The 24383-nt window shown below is 57.4% G+C and overlaps 2 protein-coding genes across 3 annotated transcripts in view; one reads left to right on the top strand and one right to left on the bottom strand.

Annotated features, from left to right (window-relative positions):
* The window catches only part of EXD3 (exonuclease 3'-5' domain containing 3), a 241239-nt gene extending 234665 nt beyond the window's left edge, over nucleotides 1-6574 (bottom strand). The window contains exon 1 of one of the 2 annotated variants that reach the window (XM_029054293.2): nucleotides 6511-6574. The gene's annotated coding sequence lies outside the window, so the exon portion shown is untranslated. Of the gene's footprint in view, nucleotides 1-2844; nucleotides 2892-6510 lie in introns of those variants that run through there. The other variant, XM_029054292.2, reaches the window with a different exon arrangement.
* Nucleotides 3073-24305, top strand: NOXA1 (NADPH oxidase activator 1). Its single transcript, XM_039910680.1, is given in 13 exon segments — nucleotides 3073-3127; nucleotides 5142-5350; nucleotides 6517-6600; nucleotides 8443-8448; nucleotides 8450-8571; nucleotides 10106-10274; nucleotides 11226-11333; nucleotides 12984-13053; nucleotides 16414-16538; nucleotides 18197-18474; nucleotides 21046-21151; nucleotides 22632-22755; nucleotides 23230-24305. Coding segments are annotated over 12 exon segments (1593 nt in total). The 5' UTR covers nucleotides 3073-3127; nucleotides 5142-5176; the 3' UTR covers nucleotides 23457-24305.
* The last annotated feature ends 78 nt before the right edge of the window (nucleotides 24306-24383 follow it).

The raw sequence follows: 24383 nt of genomic DNA, 5'->3' as shown, positions 1-24383 counted from the left end.
CACCTCCTCGCCGGGCCTCGTCCTCGCCCGTCCCGCCGTCGGCCCCCGTCCTCCCGCTGTCCCGGAACGCCCTCCCTCCTCACCTCCCCCGGACTGACTCTCTTCCCCCCTTCAAGGCCCTACCGAGAGCTCACCTCCTCCTGGAGGCCTTCCCAGATTGAACCCTCCCTCTCCCTCCCCGCCTCACTTAGGTATATTTGTCCCTATTATTTACTACTCTATTTTATCGACGAAGTGCGGATATCTATAACTGGGCAGGGACGGTCTCCATCCGCGGCCGAACTGTCCGCTCCGAGCGCTGGGCCCGGGGCTCCGCGCACAGGGAGCGCTCAGTCGATACGACTGAATGAATCTACGATTCTGTTCAGGTGGACGGCTGTCTAAGCGAGGCTCGGTGGAAAGAGCCCGGGCTGGGGAGTCGGAGGCGGTGGGTTCGAATCCCGGCTCTGCCACTTGTCGGCTGGGTGACTCCGGGCCGGTCACCTCACTTCTCTGGGCCTCGGTTCCCTCATCTGGAAGATGGGGCGGAAGACCGTGAGCCCCACGGGGGCCAACCTGATGACCTTGGATCCCCCCAGCGCTTAGAACAGCGCTTGGCACATAGTAAGCGCTTAACGAATTCCATCATCGTTACTATTATTAAAGGGAGCGCTCAACAAATGCCACCATCGTTATTATGACTATAGGAAGCGCTCAACAAATGCCATCATCGTTATTATTATAGGAAGCCCTCAACAAATGCCATCATCGTTATTATCATCACAGGAGGCGCTCAACAAATGCCATCATCGTTATTATTTCAGGAAGCACTCAACAAATGCCATCATTATTATTATACCAGGAAATGCTCCACGAATGCCATCATCATTATTAAAGGGAGGAGCAGACCATGAAGCGCTCAACAAATGCCATCATCGCTATTATTATTACAGGAGGCGCTCAACAAATGTCATCATCGTTATCATCATTACGGGAGGTGCTCAACAAACGCCATCATCCTTATTATTACTGCAGGAGGCCCTCAGCAAATGCCATCGTTATTATTATTAAAGGGGGAAGCAGAACACGAAGCGCTCAACGGACGCCAGCGTCGTTGTTATTATTACAGGAGGCGCTCAACGGACGCCATCATCGTTATTATCACAGGAGGCGCTCAACAAATGTCAGCATCATTATTATTCTCCTGGGAAGCGCTCAACAAATGCCCTCATCGTTATCATTATCACAGGAGGCGCTCAACGGATGCCATCATTACTGTTAAAGGGGGGAGCAGAACACGAAGCGCTCAACAGATGCCATCATCGCTATTATTACAGGAGGCGCTCAACGAATGCCATCATCGTTATTATTATTACAGGAGGCGCTCAACAGATGCCATCTTCGTTATCATCGGAATAGGAAGCGCCCAACAGACGCCATCATCGTTATTATTAAAGGGGGGAGCAGAACACGAAGAGCTCAACAGACGCCATCACCGCTATTATCACAACAGGAGGTGCTCAACAGATGCCATCATCGTTATTATTATAATAGGAAGTGCCCAACAAATGCCATTACCGTTACTATTATTACAGGAAGCACTCAACAGATGCCATCACTATTATTATTAAAGGGGGGAGCAGAACACGAATAGCTCAACAGATGCCACCATCGCTATTATTATAACAGGAGGCGCTCAACAGATGCCATCCTCATTATTATTACAAGAGGCGCTCAACAGATGCCATCCTCATTATTATTATTATTACAGGAGGCGCTCAACAGATGCCATCCTCGTCGTCACTATTACAGGAGGCGCTCAACAGATGCCATCCTCGTCATTACAGGAGGCGCTCAACAGATGCCATCCTCATTATTATTACAAGAGGCGCTCAACAGATGCCATCCTCATTATTATTATTATTACAGGAGGCGCTCAACAGATGCCATCCTCGTCGTTATTATTACAGGAGGCGCTCAACAGATGCCATCCTCGTCGTTATTACAGGAGGCGCTCAACAGATGCCATCCTCGTTATTATTACAAGAGGCACTCAACAGACGCCATCCTCATTATTATTATTATTACAGGAGGCGCTCAACAGATGCCATCCCCGTCGTTATTATTACAGGAGGCGCTCAACAGATGCCATCCTCGTTATTATTACAGGAGGCGCTCAACAGACGCCATCCTCATTATTATTATTATTACAGGAGGCGCTCAACAGATGCCATCCCCGTCGTTATTATTACAGGAGGCGCTCAACAGATGCCATCCTCGTCGTCACTATTACAGGAGGCGCTCAACAGATGCCATCCTCGTCATTACAGGAGGCGCTCCACAGATGCCATCCTCGTTATTATTACAAGAGGCGCTCAACAGACGCCATCCTCATTATTATTATTATTACAGGAGGCGCTCAACAGACGCCATCCTCGTTATTATTACGATGGGAAGCGCTCCACAGACGGCATCCTCGTCATCATTATTACGGGAGGCGCTCCACAGATGCCATCTCCGTTACTGTTCTAATAAGGAGGCGCTCAACCGATAGCCTCCTCGTTATTATTATTCTAACAGGAGGCGCTCAACAGACGGCACCAAGGTCACGATGATCGGGGGAGGCGCACGACGCGATGGTTATCAGGAGAGGGAGGGGGCAGGCCCGAAGCCCGGTCCTCGCCTGTGCGGCCGGCCCGGCCGCCGGCGCCGTCCACACGGCAGCCCGACGGGGTCGGGGGCGTGTCGGGGTCCGCGCTGGCGGGGGTCGGGGGGGGGGGGTCCGGGGAGGAGGCGGGGAGGGCGTCGGGGCGGTCGGGGACGCGGGGCCGGGCCCTCCCGCCATGGCGGCCGCCGCCCACTCACCTGGCAGCCGTTGGCGGCCCCCGGCGGTGCGCCGCTCGTCCCCTTCCCTTCCGGGCCCCGCCCGGCCGCCCCGGAACCCCGCGCGCCGGCGGCGGGGGCGGCGCGCGCCGGCCGGACCCCTTTGGAGGCGACACCGCCGCCCGCGCGCAAGGGACGCCAGGGGGCGCTGTGGAGACGGCCAGCCGGTCATTCATTCATTCATTCATTCATTCATTCATTCATTCGGGTCGTCCCTGAGCGCTGACTCGGGGCGGAGCGTTCGGCGTAATCCTGCCCCTATCCGGTAAGCGCTTACTACGCGCAGAGCGCTGTTCTAAGCGCTGGGGGGGGGGGGGGGGGGAAGATCCGGGGGAATGAGGTTGTCCCGCCTGAGGCTCCCGTCTCATCCCCATTTGACAGATGAGGGGACTGAGGCGCAGAGAAGTGACTGGCCCACAGTCCCACAGCTGACAAGGGGCGGAGGCGGGATTGGAACCCATGACCTCTGACTCCCAAGCCCGGGCTCTTACCACTGAGCCACGCTGCTTTCCTTCCCTTCCCTCCTTCCCTCTTTCCTTCCCTCCTTCCCTCCCTCCTTCCTTCCTTCCTTCCCTCCTTCCTCCCTCCCTCCTTCCTTCCCTCCTTCCCTCCTTCCTTCTCTCCTTCCTCTCCCTCCTTCCTTCCTTCCTTCCTTTCCTTCCCTTCCTCCCTCCCTCCCTCCTTCCCTCCCTCCTCCCTCCCTCCCTTTCCTCCTCCCTCCCTCCCTCCTTTCCTCCCTCCCTCCCTCCTTTCCCTCCTCCTCCCTCCTTTCCTCCCTCCCTCCCTCCCTCCTTTCCTCCCTCCCTCCCTCCCTCCTTTCCTCCCTCCCTCCCTCCCTCCTTCCTCCCTCCCTCCCTCCTTTCCTCCCTCCCTCCCTCCCTCCCTCCCTCCCTCCCTCCCTCCCTCCCTCCCTTCCTCCCTTCCTTCCTTCCTTCCTTCCTTCCTTCCTTCCTTCCTTCCTTCCTTCCTTCCTTCCTTCCTTCCTTCCTTCCTTCCTTCCTTCCTTCCTTTTTTAAGCGCTTACTATACCGGGAAGCAGCGTGGCTCAGGGGCAAGAGGCCGGCCTTGAGAGTCGGAGGTCATGGGTTCGGATCCTCACTCTGCCACCTGTCAGCCGTGTGACTTGGGCAAGTCACTTCACTTCTCTGGGCCTCAGTGACCTCCTCTGGAAAATGGGGATGGAGACCGCGAGCCTCCCGTGGGACCACCTGATGACCCTGGATCTAGAAGCAGCGTGGCTCAGGGGCAAGAGCCCGGGCTTGGGAGTCGGAGGCCATGGGTTCGGATCCTCACTCTGCCACCCGTCAGCCGTGTGACTTGGGGCAAGTCGCTTCTCTGGGCCTCAGTGGCCTCAGCCGGAAAATGGGGATGAAGACCGCGAGCCTCCCGTGGGACCACCTGATGACCCTGGATCTCCCCCGGCGCTTAGAACGGTGCTCCGCACGTAGTAAGCGCTTAACAGATACCGGCGTCATCGTTATCACTCACCCCCCTTCTACGGACGCAGTCACCGAGGCACGGAGAAGCGAAGGGCCGCGCTCAAGGCCACACGGCAGACCGGCGGCGGAGCTGAGATCGGAACCCACGACCTTTCATTCGTGCTCTCCGGGCGCACCGTAGTACGGCGCTAAAGAGAGTCGGTCCCTGCGCGCGACGAGCTCGCACCTCTGATTCTCGGGCCCGTGTTCTGACCACTCGGCCGTTCCGCTTCCCCGAAATCCAGTGCCCCACGCTTGACCGGCATCACCGGACGAAACGAGCGACCGCGCCCGTCTGCCCGTGAGGCCGGTTTTCGGCGCGGATCAGTAGATCCGCCCCGCATTCTCGGGATTCCCAGAGACACCCGGACCTTCCAGCCTCTCGGCGGCGGGGTCGCCGAACGGGCTTCGCCACCGAGCGACGGAAGAGGATCTCTCCGGCCTCCCGGCTTCCGCCCTCCCTGGGCCGAGCGGGTCGAACTTCCCGAACGGGCCGGGTTTGATTCCCCGCGGCCTCCTCGGAGGTCGATCCGAGGCTGACTTGCCCCTAAGAAGAGTCGGGCCTCGCCGGTCGGCCCCGGACCGACCCTCGAGTGGTTCCACCTGGAGAAACGGGAGCGTGAGCGGGACAGGCGCTGCGTCCCCCTCGGCGCTCGACGCGTACCGAACGCTCGTCGGGTGCCTGTCCGTCGTCCCCCCCCCCCCCCCGATTGGACCGTGCGCCCGTCGGAGGGCAGGGACCGTCTCTGTCTGTTGCCGATCTGTCCATTCCAAGCGCTTAGGCCAGTGCTCTGCACCTAGGAAGCGCTCAAGACATGCTTTCGAAGGAACGAATGATGGTCTCCAGAGACCTCCTGAAGAGCTGGCATGAAGCGGTGGAGGCGGTGGACGAGAAGAACTGGGAGTCCGCCCTGAAGATCTTCTCCGCCGTCGCAGAGCCCCCTTCCAAGATCGATTTCAACGTCGGCTGCCTCCGTCTCTCGAGCGGAAACCCCGAGGGCGCCTTGAAGGTGAGCTGATGGAGAACGGGCCGCGGAAAAGAGGGGGGCGGGAAGGGGCGGAGGGCGCCCCGGATCCGCGACGCCATCAGTGAGGATTAACCGTGCCGATCGGTCGGCGGCTAGTGAGAGCGCGGGCCCGGGAGCCGGAGGGCTCGCGTGCTAATTCCGCCTCTGCCGGTTGCTGACTGGGTGACCCCGGGCAAGTGGCTCCGTTTCTCCGCAACTCCTCAGCTCTGGCTCTAAAGCACCCGATCGCCTCGTCCCCTCCTCGCCCTCTAACTAATGTTGGTATCTGTTAAGCGCTTACTAGGGGCAGAGCACCGTTCTAAGCGCCGGGTAGATACCGAGTAATCGGGTTGCCCCGCGGCGAGGCTCCCAGTCTTCGCCCCCGTTTTACGGATGAGGGAACCGAGGCCCAGAGAAGCGAAGTGAGTCGCCCACGGTCACGCGGCTGACGGGGGGGGGGGGCGGAGCCGGGATTCGAACCCGTCACCTCGGACTCCCAAGCCCGGGCTCTTTCCACTGAGCCAGGAAGGTGATCCCCGTTTTTGCAGTTGAGGAAACTGAGTCCCAGGGAAGTGACTCACCCAGCAAGCGGTGGGCCGAGCCGGGATTAGAACCCGGGCCCTCCGAGGCCCGTGATCTTTCCTCTGGGCCGCCCTGCTTCCCCCTGCTCGGTCGGAGTGTCCTCTCCCAAGCGTGCAGTGCTCGGCACCCGACAAGCGCTCGATAAATAGAGGAGCGGCTCGGTGGAGCGGGCCCGGCCTTTGGAGTCGGGGGTCGTGGGTTCGACCCCCGGCTCTGCCACTTGTCAGCTGTGGGACTGTGGGCGAGCCGCTTCGCTTCTCTGGGCCTCAGTTACCTCATCTGTCTCCCCCGATTAGACCGGGCGCCCGGCGAAGGGCCGGGACCGTCTCTATCCGTTGCCCGTTTGGACGGTCCGAGCGCTCGGTACAGTGCTCTGGACGTAGTAAGCGCTCAGTAGACGCTGGTGAATGAATGAATGAGTAAAATGGGGATTAAGACCGTGAGCCCCACGCGGGACAACGTGATTCCCCCGCGTCCAGCCCGGCGCTTGGAACGGTGCTCCGCACACGGTAAGCGCCTAACGGAGACCGACGTTATCATTATTATTATAAAATGGCACCGATCGAGCGACCGTGCTTTACCTCCAGGCTTTCGACAGGGCGGTGGCTAAGGATTCGTGCCTGGCGGTTGGTTTTTTCCAGAGAGGGAGTGGTTCATCTCCAGATGGAGAAGTAAGTACAATGCGTCTTTGTTCCTTGAATTCCAGCCTGTCATTCTGGCGTTCAGCTCATCCATCCCGGCATTCCCTCCCTCCTCTCCCCCCCCCGGGAGACCGGAGACCAGGTACCGGGGGATTTTTTTTTCCATCCTCCACTCGGCTGTTGGAAGACCGTTTCCTCCCTCTAGACTGTAAGCCGCGCGGTGGGCAGGGAAGATAACAACGTGGGTGTTGGTTAAGCGCTCACTATGTGCCGAGCACCGTTCTAAGCGCTGGGGAGGTACCGGGTCATCGGGTGGTCCCACGTGAGGCTCGCAGTGAACCAACCCCCGTTTTCCAGATGAGGTCACCGAGGCCCAGAGAAGTGACTCGCCCCAAGGGATTCGAACCCATGACCTCGGACTCCCAAGCCGGGGCTCTTGCCACTGAGCCACCTGCTTCGTCGGTTTCTTGTTGCACTGCGTTCTCCCCAAGCGCTTAGCGGAAGTCGGGAGACCCGGGTTCTGATCCCAGCCCCTCCTCTTGCCGCCGTGCTTAGAGCGAGGTATCAGGGCTAGGGAGAATATAATATCTGATAGACACGTTCCCTGTCCATACCGAGCTGGAGAGGGAGATTGGTCGGTGAAGTGACTGGCCCGAGGTCACGCAGCGGACCAGCTGCGGAGCTGGGGTGAGAACCCAGGTCTTTCTGCCTCCCAGGCCCCGGCTCTAACAGTAATAATAACGTTGGCGGCTGTTAAGCGCTCACTATGTGCCGAGCACCGTTCTAAGCGCCGGGGTAGACACGGGGCCATCGGGTTGTCCCACGTGGGGCTCGCAGTCTGCATCCCCCTTTTGCGGACGAGGGAACCGAGGCACCAAGAAGTGAAGCGACTCGGCCCAAGAGTCCACACAGCTGACAGGTGGCCGAGCCGGGATTCGAACCCCTGACCTCTGACTCCGAAGCCCGGGCTCTTTCCCCCGAGCCACGGCCGCCTGTCCGTCCACTGGGCCGCGCCGCGTCCTCGGGAAGCAAGACCGCGAGCCCCCGTGAGCCGGGGACTGTGTCCAGCCCGATTATGCGGCCTCCACCCCAGCGCTTAGGACGGCGCTCTGCGCATAGTAAGCGCTCCACAGATACCCTTTACTCATCCCTCTCCCAGCCCCGCAGCACTCATGTCCACGCCGGTCATTTATTTCTTTCTTTCAACATCCGTCGCCCCCTCAAACCGTAAGCTCGCCGTGGGCGGGGAACGTGTCTATCGAGGTAATGAAATATTCGCGTTTGTTAAGCGCTTACTATGTGCGGAGCGCCCGTTCTCAGCGCCCGGGGAGGTACGGGGTCATCGGGCCGTCCCACGCGAGGCTCCCAGTTAATCCCCGTTTTCCAGACGGGGTCACCGGAGGCCCAGAGAAGCGAAGTGACTCGCCCCCGGTCGCCCGGCTGACGAGCGGCAGAGCCGGGAGTCGAACCCGTGACCTCGGACTCCGAAGCCCGGGCTCTTTCCACGGTGCTCCGCCCACGGTAAGTCCTCGGTAAATGCGGTGGAATGGATGAATGACCTCGGGCGAGTCACGTTCAGTAACAGTGCCTGGCACATAGTGAACGCTGAAATGCGGCCGGGTTTCTTTCCCCCGCTTCTGGGTCTCGGTTTTCTGACCTGTTAAAATGGGGATTCGGCAAACGGTTCTCTCTCCCGCTTGACCCTTTCGGGCTTAAAAACCGTGAGCCCGCGACGGGACTGCGTCCAGACCAATTGCCTCCGACCTACCCCGGCGCTCAGAACAGTGCTCGGGCGCCCAGTAAGCGCCTAATAAATACCTTATTACTGTCGCTGTCATTTTAATTGCTGATTGTTATTCTCCCGGACGGTAGATTTGCGGAAGCCCTGTCTGACTGCCGGATGGCCTTGGAGCAGCTGAGAGACAACCGTTTCATTGATTATAATCAACTGGGCCTGAGGTACACGCTGTACGCCTGGGAGGTGAGTCCGCACACGGATACGTACGCGGCCCCGGCGGGAAACCGGGCCGGGGCCCGCCGCCGCTCACGGGTCCGAGCCGAGAGTCCGGCAGCGACCCCCGCCGTACGGAGCGACGGTAATCACGACGACGACGATGTCCGCTGAGGGCTTCCTGTCTGCCGGTCCTTATCCCCGTTTTACAGGTGAGGGAACCGAGGCACGGAGAGGCGAAGTGACCTGCCCAGGGTCGCACGGCAGACAAGAGGGCCGAACCGGGATTAGAACCCCCGTCTTCCGGCTCCCGGGCCGGATTCCGGGAGTCAGAGGACCTGGGTTCTAACCCCGGCTCGGCCTCTTATCCGCTCTGTGATCACGGGTAACTCCTAGGCTGAGCGCTTGGGAGAGGCCGATATAACAGAGTTGGTAATAATCATCGTCGTTCATTCATTCAGTAGTCTTTACTGAGCGCCTACTAGGTGCGGAGCACTGGACTAAGCGCTCGGGATGTCCGAATCGGCAACAAGAGAGAGACGGTCCCCGCCCCCGGACGGGCGCCCGGTCTAATCGGGGGAGACGGGCAGACGAGAAGAATGGCCAGGGGCTCCGCGTGCAGAGCACTGGACTGAGCGCTTGGGAGCGGACGGGAGAAGCCAGTGGATAATGAATCAATCCGTCGCATTTCCTGGGCGCTTACCGGGCGCGGGGCGCCGGACCAAACGCTTGGGAAAGGACAGCGTAAGCCCGTTGTGGGCGGGGATCGATCGTCTCCCGCTAGGGCCGTATTGTAATAATGATGTTGGCGTTTGTTAAGCGCTTACTATGTGCAGAGCGCTGTCCTGTTCGGTCGCTCATTCCATAGTATTTATTGAGCGCTTACTATGCGCACCGTACTAAGCGCTTGGGATGGCCGAATCGGCAACAGGGAGAGACGGTCCCCGCCCTTTGACGGGCGCACGGGCTAATCGGGGGAGACGGGCAGACGAGGACAACGGCGGGTCCGGTGTTCAAGTGCTCACCATGTAACAGGCAGTGGAATAATAATAAAAAGAATCATGGCGTGTGTTCAACGCCTACTATGAGCACTGGGGTGAGTTCAAGCAAACAGGGATAGACGCAACCCCCGTCCCACGTGGGGCTCCCAGTCTCGATCCCCATTTTGCAGGTGAGGTAACTGAGGCGCCGAGAGGTGAAGCGACTCGCCCAAGGTCACCCAGCAGTAGGGTGGCGGAGCCGGGATTAGAACCCACGACCTTCCGACTCCCAGACCCGGGTTCTACCCAGCGCTCGTTGTTACCCCGGCACTTAGAACGGTAATGAGGGTAATTGTCACGGGGTAAGTTCTCAGCGCCGGGGTAGATACACGGCGATCACGTTGTCCCCCCCCCGTGGGGCTCACGGTCTTCATCCCCATTTTACGGAGGAGGTCACTGAGGCCCAGAGAAGGAGAATGTGGGTATCTGTTAGGCGCCTACTCCGTGCCGAGCACCGTTCTAAGCGCGCTTGGCGCGCCGTAAGCGCCCGGCAGATACCGTCGTCAGTACGATTTGAGGTCCGTCGTGATTCCGGGATCTGAAGCTCCCTCCTTTCTCTTCCCTGCTGCCGTTTTCAGGTGGTCTACAATACCGCGGCTGCTCAGGCCCGGCTGGGGCTGTGGCCCGAAGCCCGGAGGAGTTTGGAAGGAGCCGGGGGCCGGAGGCCGGAAGGGAGACCCCCGGCCCTCGATGTCGCCGTGGAGCGGGTGCGGGTGAGGGCGCCCTGGCAGATCTGCCCGCCGCGAATCAGTCGATCGTGTTGATCGAGCAGCGGCACGGCGCGGCGGACGGAGCCCGGGGCCTGGGAGTCCGGAGGTCATGGGTTCTAATCCCACCCCTGCCACCGGCCTGCGGCGCGACCTTCGGCCGGTCGCTTCCCTCCTCCGGGCCCCAGCCTCTGTGAAACGGGGATTAAGACCGTGAGCCCCTCGAGGGACGGGGGCTGTGTCCCACCCCATTCTCTTATAATAATAGTGATGATGATAATAATATTGGTGTCTGTCAAGCGCCCGCTACGGGCCGAGCACCGTTCTAAGCGCCGGGGGGGGGGGATACGGGGCAATCGGGTCGTCCCACGTGAGGCTCCCGGTTAATCCCCGTTTTCCAGATGAGGTCACTGAGGCCCCGAGAGCTGAGGTGACTCGCCCACGGTCCCACAGCTGACGGGTGGCAGAGCCGGGATTCGAACCCATGACCTCGGACTCCCAAGCCCGGGCTCTTTCCACTGAGGCGTGCTTATACCTTATCTTCTACCTACCCCTTATCTTCTACCTACCCCAGCGCTTAGAACAGCGCCTGGTACGTAGTAAGTGCTTAAGACAGACCCAATTATCGCCGTTATCGTTTATAAACACGACCCATGGAGGGATTGATCAAGAGGTGACCCGGGTCCGGCAGCTCAGCTCTCCAGACGAGCGGCGGCGGGCATCCCGGGTCCATAGTCTGGGATCGCTCCAATCCCAGTCTGGATTGGGAAAAGAAGGGACGTCCCGCCTCCTGCCTGCCGTGAACCATCCCGTCTCCCGTTTCCTTCGCTGTGAAACGTGGAGCGTGCGGAGCACTGTACCGACCACTCCAGAGAGGACGGTACAACCATCACGGGCACATCCCCTGCCCGCGGCGAGCCCCGGCCGACGCCCCGTTCGGGTCTTCTCCCCTCCCAGAAACGACTCTTCCTCGACCCCTTGCAAATCCCCCCCGGCGAAGTCTTCAGGCCCCGGAAGAGATACGTAGAGCAACTCCGGTCGATGGATTTCCTGGGGAAACCCAAGGTGAGTTTGGCCTGTGCCGAATCCATTCATTCGGTCGTATTTATTGGGCGCTTACTGTGTGCGGAACGCTGTACCGAGCGGGTGTAGCAGTAGAGAAACACGGTGAGCTGACAGTCCGGCGGGGAGACGGACATGAATAGGAATAAATAAACGACGGAGAGGGATATAAGTGGTGTGGGGCTGGGAGGGGGGAGATGGATAGAGGGATGAAGGGAGTCAGGGCGACGCAGAAGGGAGCGGAAAAAGAGGAAAGGAGGGGCTTAGTCGGGGAAGCCATCCGGAAAGCCCCCAGGGGCCCGGGAACGATTTCACAGACGGTCAACTTGGATGGGTTTCCTCGGAGCTTCCCTTTTTCCCCTCTTCAAAATTGCCCGCCACAGTTTTTACCAGAAACGTGAAGCCGCAGAAGGCCTAGTCCAGTGCTCTGCGCGCAGGAAACGCTCAGTAAATATCATGAACTGATTGATTTGTTCCAAGCTACGGGGTTCCGGTCAGATCATAAAGTAACTCTGGGACAACCACGCGTGAGAAGCAGCTTGACCTAGGTGAAAGAGCCCAGGTGTTGTTATTATCGTGCTTTTTCACCCACATGGGTCTCACCATCTGAGTAGAAGGGAGAAGGGTTTGATCCTTTTTTTTTTTTTTGTTTTTTTTTTAACAGATGAGGGAACTGAGGGACAGAAAAGTGAAACGACTTGCCCGAGGTCACACGGCAGGCAGGGGGTGGAGCCGGGGTCCGAACCCACGACCATCTGACTCTCGGGTCCATACTCTGTGAGAAGCATGGCGGCGTAGCGGATAAAGCCGGGGCCCGGGAGCCGCTCGTGTGCCGTGTGACCTTGGGCGAGTCCCTTCAGGGCCTCAGTTCCCTCTTCTGTGAAATGGGGATTGAGACCGTGAGCCCCACGTGGGACAGGGACTGTGTCCAACCCCATCTGCTTGTATTCAACCCACAAAGTAAGCGCTTAGCAGATACCGTGATTATCATTTCCACTAGATCACGCCGCTTCTTAATTTATTAAGAACTCACCGTGTGCGGAGCACTGTGCTGAGCGCTTGGGAGAGTACGATACAATCTAGCGGGTAGACACATTCCCTGCCCACGAGGGGCTTACAGTCAGAGGATTAATGATGCCCGTTACATATCTGTAATTTATGCATGTCTACGAATGTCTGTCTTCCCCTCAGCTCGCTGTGGGCAGGAAACGTGTCTGTTTCTTGTCACATTGGGCTCTCCCAAGCGTTTAGTACAGTGCTCTGCACACAGGAACCGCTCAATAAATATGATTGACACGAAGAGGAGCCAGCCAGGGAAAGGTGGGTGGAGGGAGGCGGGGAATCCAGACGGCGGGAAGCTTGGGCCAGGGTCGTAACAGCCAGAGGTGGAAACTCAGATTTGGGACATTCCTCTCGAACTCCTTCCAGCCAGGAATTTTTCCCTGACTCGCTCCCTTTATTCATCCCCGCTCCCCCACCCCACACCACTTATTGCCGTCGTTTCTCTCTTTCTATTTTTATCTGTCTCCCCCCCCGTAGAGCGTAAGCTCGTTGCGGGCAGGGAACGCGTCCGCTTAGTACAGCGCTCTGCACGCGGTAAGCGCTCAATAAATACGACCGGCTGCCTGATTCACCCCCTTTCCCTCCCCTCAGGTCATTTCTTCCATCGTCCCCAATGACGGATACACCGGATTCGAGCCCCTCCGGCCCCGGGTAAGGACCGGCTTTTAGCAACTCCACGTTTTCCGTCGGTATCGTATCTCTTCCAGAGCTTAGAACGCTGCCTGGCATACAGTAAGCGCTTAAAAATGCCGTGACGATGATGATGATTATTAATACGGTGCCAGCGCGTAGTGAGCACTTAAATACCATCAGTATCGTATCTATCCCAGCACTCAGTACAGTTTCTGGCGCCTACTCATCGCTTAACAAATACCGTCAGTATTGTAGCTTCCCCGGGGATTAGTTTCAGTGCCTGGCACATAGTGAGCGCTTAGCAAATACCAAAAAAAAAAAAAAGAAGTGCTTTTTGCCTGGCTGGCAAGTGGGCATTGGAGTGCGTAGCGGATAGAGCCCGGGCCCGGAAGCCATGAGGTCATGGGTTCTAATCCCGGCTCCGCCGCTTGTCCGCTGCGTGACCTTGGGCAAGTCGCTTCACTTCTCTGGGCCTCAGTGGCCTCATCTGGAGAATGGGGATTGAGACTGTCCCACATTTATGCATTCATTCATTCGCTAGTATTTATTGAGCGCTTACTGTGTGCGGAGCACTGTACCGAGCGCTTGGGATGTACAGATCGGCAACAGATAGAGACGGTCCCTGCCCTCTGACGGGCGCACGGTCTAATCGGGGGAGACGGCCGGACGAGAGCGCTGGCGATAAATAGACTCGAGGGGAAGAACAGCTCATTAAAACTAGCAAATAAATAGAATCAAGGTGATGAACATCTCATTAACAAAATAAATAGGGTAATGAATAATAATAATAATAATGTTGGTATTTGTTAAGCGCTTACCATGCGCCGAGCACTGTCCTAAGCGCCGGGGTAGACACGGGGGAATCAGGCTGTCCCACGTGGGGCTCACGGTCTTAATCTCCATTTTATTCATTCATTCAATAGTATTTATTGAGCGCTTACTATGTGCAGAGCACTGTACTAAGCGCTTGGGATGAACAAGTCGGCAACAGATAGAGACGGTCCCTGCCCTTTGACGGGCTTACGGTCTAATCGGGGGAGACGGACAGACGAGAACGATGGCACCGAACAGCGTCAAGGGGAAGAACATCTGGTAAAAACAATGGAACCGAGGCACCGAGAAGCGAAGTGACTTGCCCAAAGTCACACGGCTGACGAGTGGCCGAGCCAGGGTTCGAACCCATGACCTCTGACTCCAAAGCCCGGGCCCTTTCCAGTAGATATATACAGTTGAGCGGCCGAGTACAGACAGGGACTGTGTCCACCCCAGCTCTTAGTACAGTGCCTGGCACATAGCGAGCGCTGAACAAATATTCTCATTATTCTCATTATTATGATTGGTATTCTTTCCCTGCAGAGGCCTCCCTCAGTACGCAGGCCTGACCACTTGGGGGCGCCGTGAGATCATCAGTCAGTGGTATTTAATAATAATGGTGGTATTTGTTAAGCGCTCCCTATGTGCAGAGCACTGTGCTAAGCGCTGGGGGAGATCCAGGGTCATCGGGTGGTCCCACGGGAGGCTCCCAGTTAATCTCCATTTTACAGATAAGGCAACCGAGGCCCCGTGAAGTGACTTGCCCACAGTCACCCGGCGGGCAGGGCCGGGATTCGAACCCATGACCTCTGACTCCCGAGCCCGGGCTCTGTCCACTGAGCCGCGCTGCTTCTCTGTGATGAGCGCTCACGCCGTGCGAAGCACGGTAACCGTGCGCCTGACAGGATACGATATAACGGAGTTGGTAGACCCATCCCCTGCCCCCAGGTCCACAGTCCCGGGGAGAAGAAGCCACACTGGGATGAGCAAGTGGTTTGGTCTCCCGCGAGGAGAATGGGAGGATGAGGGGAACGTTCCGATTCAGTCACCCACGCCTATTTAGTGAGCGCTTACCGGGTGCAGAGCACTGTACTAAGCGCTTGGGAGAGTACAGTGCAACAGTAAATAGACTCATTCCCTGTCCGGGATGAGCTTACAGCCTAGAGGGGGAGGCAGACGTTGACATCAATAAATTATAGCTACGGGTGTAGCGTCGTGGGGCTGGGAGGGAGGATAATAACGTTGGTATTCGTTAAGCGCTTACCGTGTGCCGAGCACCGTTCTAAGCGCTGGGGTGGATACAGGGTCATCGGGCGGTCCCACGCGAGGCTCACAGTCTTCATCCCCATTTTACAGATGAGGTCACTGAGGCACAGAGAAGTTAAGTGGAGCAGCGTGGCTCAGTGGAAAGAGCACGGGCTTTGGAGTCCGGGGTCATGGGTTCGAATCCCGGCTCGGCCGCCTGTCAGCCGTGTGACTTTGGGCGAGTCGCTTCACTTCTCGGTGCCCCACTTGCCTCATGTGTAAAATGGGGATGCAGACTGTGAGCCCCACGTGGGACGACCCGATTCCCCCGTGTCTCCCCCGGCGCTTAGAACGGTGCTCGGCACATAGTAAGCGCTTAACAGATACCGACATTATTATTATTATTATTATTAAGCGACACAGCTGCCAAGTGGCCGAGCGGGGATTCGAACCCACGGCCCCCGGCTCCCGAGCCCGTGCTCTTTCCACTGAGCCAGAGGACGAATAAAGGGAGCGGGTCTCGGCGAGGCAGAAGGGAGCGGGAGAAGAGGAAAGGAGGGATTTATCTTCCGGCGCGATAGAATCGGTATCGTTTCTTCTGGCACATCGTCCTGAACCCGTCTCCCCACCTGTCGCCCCCACGATCTTCCCATTTCTCCGGTGCGGCCTAGCGGACCGAGCCCGGGGACTGGGATTAAGAGGCTCTGGCCGCTCTACTCAGTAAATTCACTCAATTGTATTTATTGAGCGCTTACCGTGTGCAGAGCACTGCTCTTGGGAAAGTACCGCAACAGCAGAGAGTGACACTCCCTGCCCACAATAAGCGCAGAGTCTGGAGAGGGGGAGGCAGACATGGATACAGACGAACGGGCGTCAATATAAATAAATAAAATGACATACGCCATACATAAGTGCCGTGGGGCGGGGAGAGGAGGGAAAAGCGACGGGAGCGAGTCAGGGCGCCGCAGAAGGGAGGGGGAGGTGAGGAAAAGCGGGGCTTAGTCCGGGAAGGCCTTTGCCGCTAATTCGTTCCGTCGCCGCTACTTACTGGACGCTGTCTAGGTGCAGAGCGCTGGGCTAAGCATTTGGGCGCGTGTAGTGGGGTTGGTAGACCCGATCCCTCAAGGGGCTTTACGATCTGCTGCAGGCAAATCCCTTTACTGAGCGCTCAGGAGGGTACGATAGAGTTGTTACGCCATCTCTGCCCCCGAGGAGCTTACGGCAGAGTGAGGGCGATGAGCATCTCTCCCCACTTCATTCCATACTTCCCTCTGCCGCCTGGATCCTTTCTCCGCAGAACCGTTCGGCCCGTGTTTCTCCGCTCCTCCAGAACCCCCCGGGGGTTTCCCCGCCACCTCTGCATCAGACGAGAACTCCTTCCAATGGGCTTTAAGGGACTCGACGGGCTCGCCCCCTCCTTCCTTACCTCCGCGATTTCTCCTTACGAAGCGGCCCGCACGCTTGGCTCTCTTAATGCCAACCGACTCACTGTATCCCGTTCTCGTCTGTCTCGCCACCCGTCCCTCGCCCACGTCCTGCCTCCGGCCTGGCACCTCCTCCCTCTTCCATATCCAACAGACCATCCCCCCGCCCAACCTCAAAGCCTTACTTATTAAAAGCACATCACCTCCTAGAGGCCTTCCCCGACCGAGCCTTATATTCCTCTTCTCCCACTCCCTCCTGCATCGCCCGTACGCTTCGATCTGCTCCCTTCATTCGCCCCTCCCTCGGCCCCGCGACGCCTACGGGCATACACGCCCGCGGTTTATTTACATTAACGTCCGTCTCGTCCCGCCTCTCTCTCCCTCGAGACTTTACAGTTGCGGGCGTTTGTCTGGCAACTCTGTTATGTTATACTCCCCCGAGGGCTTAGTACAGTGCTCTGGACGGAGTCATCGCTCAATAAATACAGTTGATTGAAGGATGGAGGGTACAGATCGGGGACGTAATAGAGGATAAGAATATCTCCTCGAGAAGCCCTCGTTTTCTTATTCGGCTCCGTGGAACTTCCACACGTGTCTCCCGGGGCTTACCCCCATTTGACGGATGGGGGAACTGAGGCCTAGGGAAGTGAAGTGACGTGCCCAACGGGGGATCACTCGACGTTTACCTCATCCGTGAAATGGGGAGTAAGACTGGGAGCCCCGTGTGGGACCTGATTAGCTTCTATCCACCCCAGCCGCCTGGCGCGTGGTAAGCGCTTAACAGATACCGTTAGAACACTGGTATCGATTGAGTGCTTACTGTGCGCAGAGCACTGTACTGAGCACTTGGAAGAGTCCAGTGCCGAAGAGCTGGTGGACGCGTTCTCTGCTCCCGAAAAGCTTCCAGTCTAGAGGGCTAAAATCCTGGGCCTTTTTTTAACTCGAAGGCCTGGGCTCTTTCCACCAGACCCCACTGCTTCTGGACTCTTCCTCTAGATGATAAGCCCGTTGCGGGCAGGGTGCTCTCCCCAAGCGCTTAGGACAGTGCTCTGAACACAGTGGGTGGTCAATAAATACCACGGATTGATGGATAGAGGGCAGAGGTCTCGATGGCTACCGCTCAGTCGTATTTATCGAGCGCTTACTCTGTCGGTCGATCATATTTATGGAGTGCTTACTGTGTGCGGAACACTGTAACCATCATAATAATTGCGGTATTTGTTCAGCGCTTACAACGTGCCAAGCACTGTGCTGAGCCCCGGGGGGGGGGGGGAGGGATGCAAACAAATCAGGCTGGACCCGTCCCTGCCCGACGTGGGGCTCCCAGTCTCTCTCCCCGTTTTCCAGATGAGGTAACCGAGGCCCAGAGAATAATGATAGTAATGTTGGTATTTGTTAAGCGCTTACTAGGTGCAAGAGCACTGTTCTAAGCGCAGGGTGATCAGGTGGTCCCACGTGAGGCTCACAGTCTTCATCCCCATTGGACAGATGAGGGAACTGAGGCACAGAGAAGTGAAGTGACTCGCCCACAGTCCCACAGCTGCCAAGCGGCAGAGCGGGGATTCGAACCCATGACCTCCGACCCCCCCCCCCCCCCCCCCAAGCCCGGGCTCTCTCCACTGAGCCGCGCTGCTTCCCCAGAGAAGCGAAGTGCCCCGGCCAAGCAGACGGGTGGCGGATCCGGATTAGAACCCGCGACCTACCGAGTCGATCCGCTACGTCGCGTGTACTGTGCTGAGCGTTTCCGAGCCCCACTCTTCATCCACTGAGTTGCCTCCTGGGCCTGGTCTGACGCAGGGCCCGTTCGCCGCGGGAGAGATGTCCCATGGCCCAGGGAGGCCCATCCAACTTCAGGTGCGCTGTGCCTTCACACTGGCTCTGGATGTCAGTCGGGACATAACCGTGTCCAACCTCCGCGCTCTGCTGAGAGAAAAACTCCTCCAACGGACAGAAGAGATGCAACTGAGGTAAGCGCCGTTTTCCACCCCTTCAGACTTTAATTTCCTGTTTTAGTTTTTAGTTTTAGTTTTTCATTTGTGTGTGTGTGAGACTTTTTTTAGGGTTTTTGTTAAGCGCTTTACTATGTGCCAGGCACTCTCCTAAGCGCTGGTGTAGATACAAGATAATCCCTGTCCCACGTCTCCGTCTCCATTTTAAGGATGAGAGAACTGAGGCCCGGAGAAGTGAAGCTCTATCCACGTTCCCTCCAACTTCGGCTCCCTCTTACATAGAGGAGCAGCGTGGCTTAGCGGGAAGGGCCCGGGCCCGGGAGTCAGAAGCGCCCGGCGTCTGATCCCGGCTCTTCCCCTTGTCTGCTTTGTGATCTTGGGCAAGTCACCTTCCCTTCTCTGGGCCTCAGTTCCCTCATCTGCAAAATGGGGGTTAAGAGTGTGAGCCCTATTGGGGGGGGAGGGGGGGGACGGGGACTGGGTCCAACCTAGTTCACTAGAACCCACCCCATTGCTGGGAACGTTCATTCCTTCGCTCGCTCGTATTCACCGAGGGCTTACTGAGTGCAGGACACTGCACTAAGCGCTCGGGAAAGCCCAGTACAACAGCGTCCGACGTATGTCGTCTCATGCCGTCGAGTCGTCTCCGACCCACGGCGGCGCCACGGACGCACCTTGCCCGCACCGCCCCGCCTCCGTCCGAAATCATCCCGGGAGTGGATCCGCAGAGGTTTCCTTGGTCAAAATCCTTACCATCGCCTCCTTCCGCGTGGCAAACCTGAGTCACTGCTGCCGGGCGCAGGGGAGTTTACAGTGCTTAACGAATACCAAAAAAAAAAAATAAAAGAGAAAGGAAAACAGCCTCCTGTGCCCGGAAGATTTCCTCACCAAACAAATATATGGCTTCTCGATAAAGCCCCACCTGGTACGACACTTGTCTCTCCCACTCCTTGTGATCCTTGACCTCGTTCCTTGATCGCTCTGCCTCAGTGCCACTTCGATACCTGGGCAGAAAGCACAACCGCTCCAGGCCCCTGCCTCCGGGCGGATCACCCGGTCACCCTCTTTCCCCAGCAACCCCCTTTCTCTTATCTTTACTGCGGCCGATAATGATAATATGGTACTTATCAAGGGGTGGATGTACAAGACCGCGAGCCCGCTGTGGGCGGGGATCGTCTCTCTCTGTTGCTCCACTGTGCTTTCCGAGCGCTTAGTACAGTGCTCCGCACACAGCCGGCGCTCAAAAAGTACGACTGAACGAGAGATAAATCGGGCTGGACCCGGTCCCTGTCCCACACAGGGCTCAGCAGTCTAAGTAGGAGAGAGTGGGATTTAATGCCCATTTTACAGATGAGGAAACTGAGGGCCAGAGAAGCGAAGTGACTCGCCCAAGGACCCGCGGCAGACAAGCGGCAGAGCTGGGATTAGGACCCCGGGAGACTGAAGTCGGGGACCTTTCCACGAGACCACGCTGCCTCCGCTCTCCTGGCCTTCTATTGGCCCACGATCTATTGCGCTGTCACATAATAATAATGATAAGGGCACTTGTTAAGCACTTACTAGGTGCCAAGCACTGTTCTAAGCACTGGGGTTAGTTCGGGAAGGGTGACTGTAAGCTCCTCCTCTAGACTGTAAGCTCCTCGCGGGCAGAGAATGTATCTACCAACTCTGTCCAACTGCCCTCCCGCAAGTGCTTAAAAATATTATCGATCGATCGATCGATTGATGTCGGTACTAGCCAGATGGGGCACAAGATCCAAATCGGTCGGTTGGCGGTATTTATCGCGCGCTTATTTATTGGAATGAATGCTTGGGGGCGTACAGAAGAGCTAGTTGATAGCAGTCAGCGCTTACCGTGCGAAGAGCACGGGGAAAGAGTATACAGGTGGGAATTAGACCTGTTTCTCGAGGGGCTCCCGATCTCTAAATACCTGACGGCGATCGTTAAGCGCTCACTATGTGCCGAACGCTGGGGTAGACGCGGTTAATTAGGTCAGACGCAGTCCCTGTCCCGCATGGGCTCACGCCCTTATCCCCATTTTATAGATGAGATAAACTGAGGCACGGGGAAGTTAAGTGACTTGCCTAAGGTCACGGAGCAGACACGTCGAGGAGCCGGGATTAGAACCCGGGCCCGAGCTCTCCCCACTGAGCCGTGCTGCCGAGGCGGGAGAGAGTTAGGGAGAGGGACCGGAGAAGGATGCCTCAGAAACATTCGAACAGCACAGGAGACAAGAGCAGATGCACAATATACAGAATAAAACCAGAAATCGTTAGAGAGCTGTGACTGGAGGAGCAGAATTTCGGGCTCCTCGCCAGACGGCGACGGTTTCGGGGGCCGAGATTCCGTAAGGCCTCCCGGGCTAGGTGCCGGGCCCTTTCCCGCAGCGGGCCGGGCCACGCCGTCAATCTGAGCACGGGAGGGTGCGAGGGGGGAGGCCGGAGGACGCGGGGAAGAGGAGCCGCGGTCAGCCGATGTGAAGGGGAGGCGGCGGCGGCGGTTTGCCACCCAGCCGAGCCAGCGCAGAGCACGCCGGCGGAGGGCCCGGCAAACGGGACGTTTGATTCTGCCGCTACTTTTCATTTCAGTTACCGTCACCGGGGTAGCCAAGAGTCCGTCTTGGTGTCGGAAGGAGAGGGGCTCGAGGAGATGTGGCAGCGGGCTGCAGACGGGAAGCTGAATCTCTGGTGCCAGGTAAAAAGATCAGCGGAGGATCCTTTGTGGACCGGGTTTCCGGCGACTTCGGAACGAGCTGGGGCCTGGCAGAGCTGGTTGCACCTGCCCTAAGCTGCTTCACGAACGGTAATATTTTTTTTAGAAGTACTTGCGATGTGCCAAGCGCTGTGACAGGTACAAAATCAACCTGGCGGACACAGTCCCTGTCTCGGACGGGGCTGGCTGGCTAAGTAGCAGGGAGAACAGGAATTTAATCCTCGCCTGTTAGATGAGGATAGTGAAGCCCGGAGAGGTAAGCGACTTGCCCGAGATCACGCGGCAAGGGAAGCGGCGTTGCTTAGCGAAAGAGCCCGGGCCTGGGAGTCAGAGGACCTGGGTTCTGATCCCCGCTCTCGCACTTTCCCGTGTGTGATCTTGGGCAAGTCACTTCACTTTTCTGAGCCTCAGTTACCTCATCTGTCACGTGGGGATTGACACTGTGACCTCTACCTGGGAAAGGGACCGTGTCCAACCTGATTAGCTTGTGTCTACCCTAACACTTAGCCCACAGTAAGCGCTTAACCATTATACCATTACCCATTAAAAATAGACCATTATTGTTATTATTTTATGCGCTTACTATCTGCCGAATACCGTTCTAAGCGCTGGGATGAGTACCAGGTATTCAGGTTGGACACGGTCCCTGCCCCACATGGGGCTCCCAGTCTAAGAAGGAAGAGTACGATTTAATCCCCATTTTACAGGTGGGGTAACTAAGGCCCAGAGAAGTGACTTACCCGACGTCCCCAGACAAGGGGGATGAGAACCCAGGTCCCCCCCCCCCCCCGACTCCCAGGCCCGGGCTCTTTCCGCTAGGCCACGCTGCTCTAGGCCGTGATACTCTGGAGAGTGGTCGTTGGAGAACTTTGGGTTGATACCGTCCCAAGCGCTTAGTACAGTGCTCTGAACACAGTAAGTGCTCAGTAAATACGGCTGAATGAATAAATAAGCTCACTGTGGGGACAGATTGGGTCTGTTTCATCGTGTTGGGATTTGCTAAGCGCTTACTGTGTGCCGAGCACCGTTCTAAGCGCCGGGGGAGATACGAGGTAAGTAGGTTGTCCCACGTGGGGCTCACGGTCTCCATCCCCATTTTACAGATGAGGTAACTGAGGCCCGGAGAAGGGAAGTGACTGACAAGTGGCCGAGCGGGGATTCGAACCCATGACCTCGGACTCCAAAGCCCGTGCTCTTTCCCCTGAGCCACGCTGCTTCTCTGTTTTATTGTTCTAGTGTACTCTCCCAAGCGCTTAGTGCGCAGTTAAGCGCTCAATAAATACGACTGAATGAATGAACGAACGAGCTCGCCGTGGGCAGGGAATGTGTCCGTTTATTGTCGTATCGTCCTCTCCCGAGCCCTCAGTGTTTCGCACACAGTGAGCGCTCAGCAGATACGATGGAATGAATGCAAACCTACCTCCTGAGCTGACGCTGGGGAGTCTTCCTCCTCCTCTTCTAGGATCCACCAGACGGCGGCAGCCGCTCCGCCCTCCGTCGGACGGCGGCTCGGCACGGCTTTCGCGCCCCGAACCCAGAGGATTTGGAGTTCAGCAAGGGGGACACCCTAGACGTCCTCTCTGAAGGTAGGGGAGCTCAGTATTTTGTAGAAGTACTTGATACGTGCCAAGCACTGTGATAGGTACAAAATAATCCGGGAGGACATCATCTCCTTCAACCCACGGCGCAGGGAATTAGGCAAGACCACTGGCCGGTAACGGCGGGTGGTCTCCCCCTGAATCCTCTGGGATTAGCCAGATCTCGAGGGGGAAAAGCCTGGCCTCGTGGGAAGAGCCCGGGCCTGGGATTCAGAGGACCTGGGTTCTAATCCCCGCTCTGCCACTTGTCTGCCGGGTGACCTCGCACAAGTCATTTCACTTCTCTGGGCCTCGGCTCCCTCATCTGTAGGAAGGGGGTTAAGACTGTGAGCTCCACGTGGGACGTGGCCCGTGTCCAATCTGATTAGCTTGTACCTATCCCAGGGCTTAGTACAGTGCCTGGCACATAGTAAGCGCCTAAAAACACCATCGTTATTATTATTTTCCTTTCTGCCCTTCCAGTGAACGCTGAGCGGTCACTGCGGAGGCGCCTGTGGAATCTTCCCCAAGTGTTTCGCCGCTCGGATCTTCCCAGAAACCCCACCCCGAACCTCAGGAGAAGCGGCTTCGGAGGAGACCCTCCCGCGGGAGACCACCGGGTAGGGCCTGCCGGGGTCCCAACCATCCCGGCCAACGCGGCCGATCCCCGGATATCTGAGGGAGCAGAGTTGGCGGAACGTACTCCCTAGAGCTTAGAGCGGCTGGTCTACACCCCGGCTTCCGATTTAGACCGGTCTCGCCCCCGCGGCCCGTGTCCGCGGATGATAGTCGACTCGCGAGAGGGAGCTGGGAGACCCACCTTCGCACGAGACCAGTTAGTTTTCTCTGTTTTTGTAGTATTTGTACCAAATACCGTTCTAAGAGCTGGAATAGATACTAGTTTATCAGGTTGGACACAGTCCCTGTCCCACCTGGGGCTCACAGCCTAAATGGGGGGTGGAGGGGTTTAATCCCCACTTCCCAGTTAAGGAAGCTGCGGCCCAGAGGAGTTGAGTGACTTGCCCGAGGTCACACAGCAAGCAATCGGCGGAGTGGGGATTAGAACCCAGGTCCTCTGACTCCCAGGCCCGGGCTCTTTCCGTAGGCCACGCTGCTTCTCAAGATCCGTCATTCCAGGGGACCCCCGTTACTCACACAGTAAGCACTCAGTAAATATTCTTTCATTCATTCAGTCGTATTCAGTGAGCGCTGTGCGCAGAACACTGTACTAAGCGCTTAGAAAGTACAGTTCGGAAAGAGATAGAGGCAATCCCTACCCAACGGCGGCAACTGCGCTCGGGAAATCGATCATGCGGTGCCTCTAGACTGTAGGTCGTGGGCGGGAAACGTCTTTTTAGGGTTGTATCGTCTTCTCCCAGGGGCTCGGTGCAGTGTTTTGCGCACACTTTGCCGAGATCTCTAGTCTGCAAGGGCTCTGAACTCTTCCCGGTGTTTAGACTGAAAGAGGCGTGAAGAGCTTTCCGTGACCTCAAAACCTCCCCTTCTCCAAACCCTTCTCCCACTTTCTGGGTACGTTCCAATAAAGTACGAGTTTGGTTCATGGCTCCTATTTTCTCTATTAAAAAAACCCAACAACCAATGGGATCCCTGAGTCTCTCTTTCCTACTTCCTTTTTT

This window comes from Ornithorhynchus anatinus, chromosome X4 (assembly GCF_004115215.2).
Source record: "Ornithorhynchus anatinus isolate Pmale09 chromosome X4, mOrnAna1.pri.v4, whole genome shotgun sequence".
In the NCBI taxonomy this organism is placed as follows: Eukaryota; Metazoa; Chordata; class Mammalia; order Monotremata; family Ornithorhynchidae; genus Ornithorhynchus; species Ornithorhynchus anatinus.
This window is presented reverse-complemented; position numbering and strand designations above follow the sequence as displayed.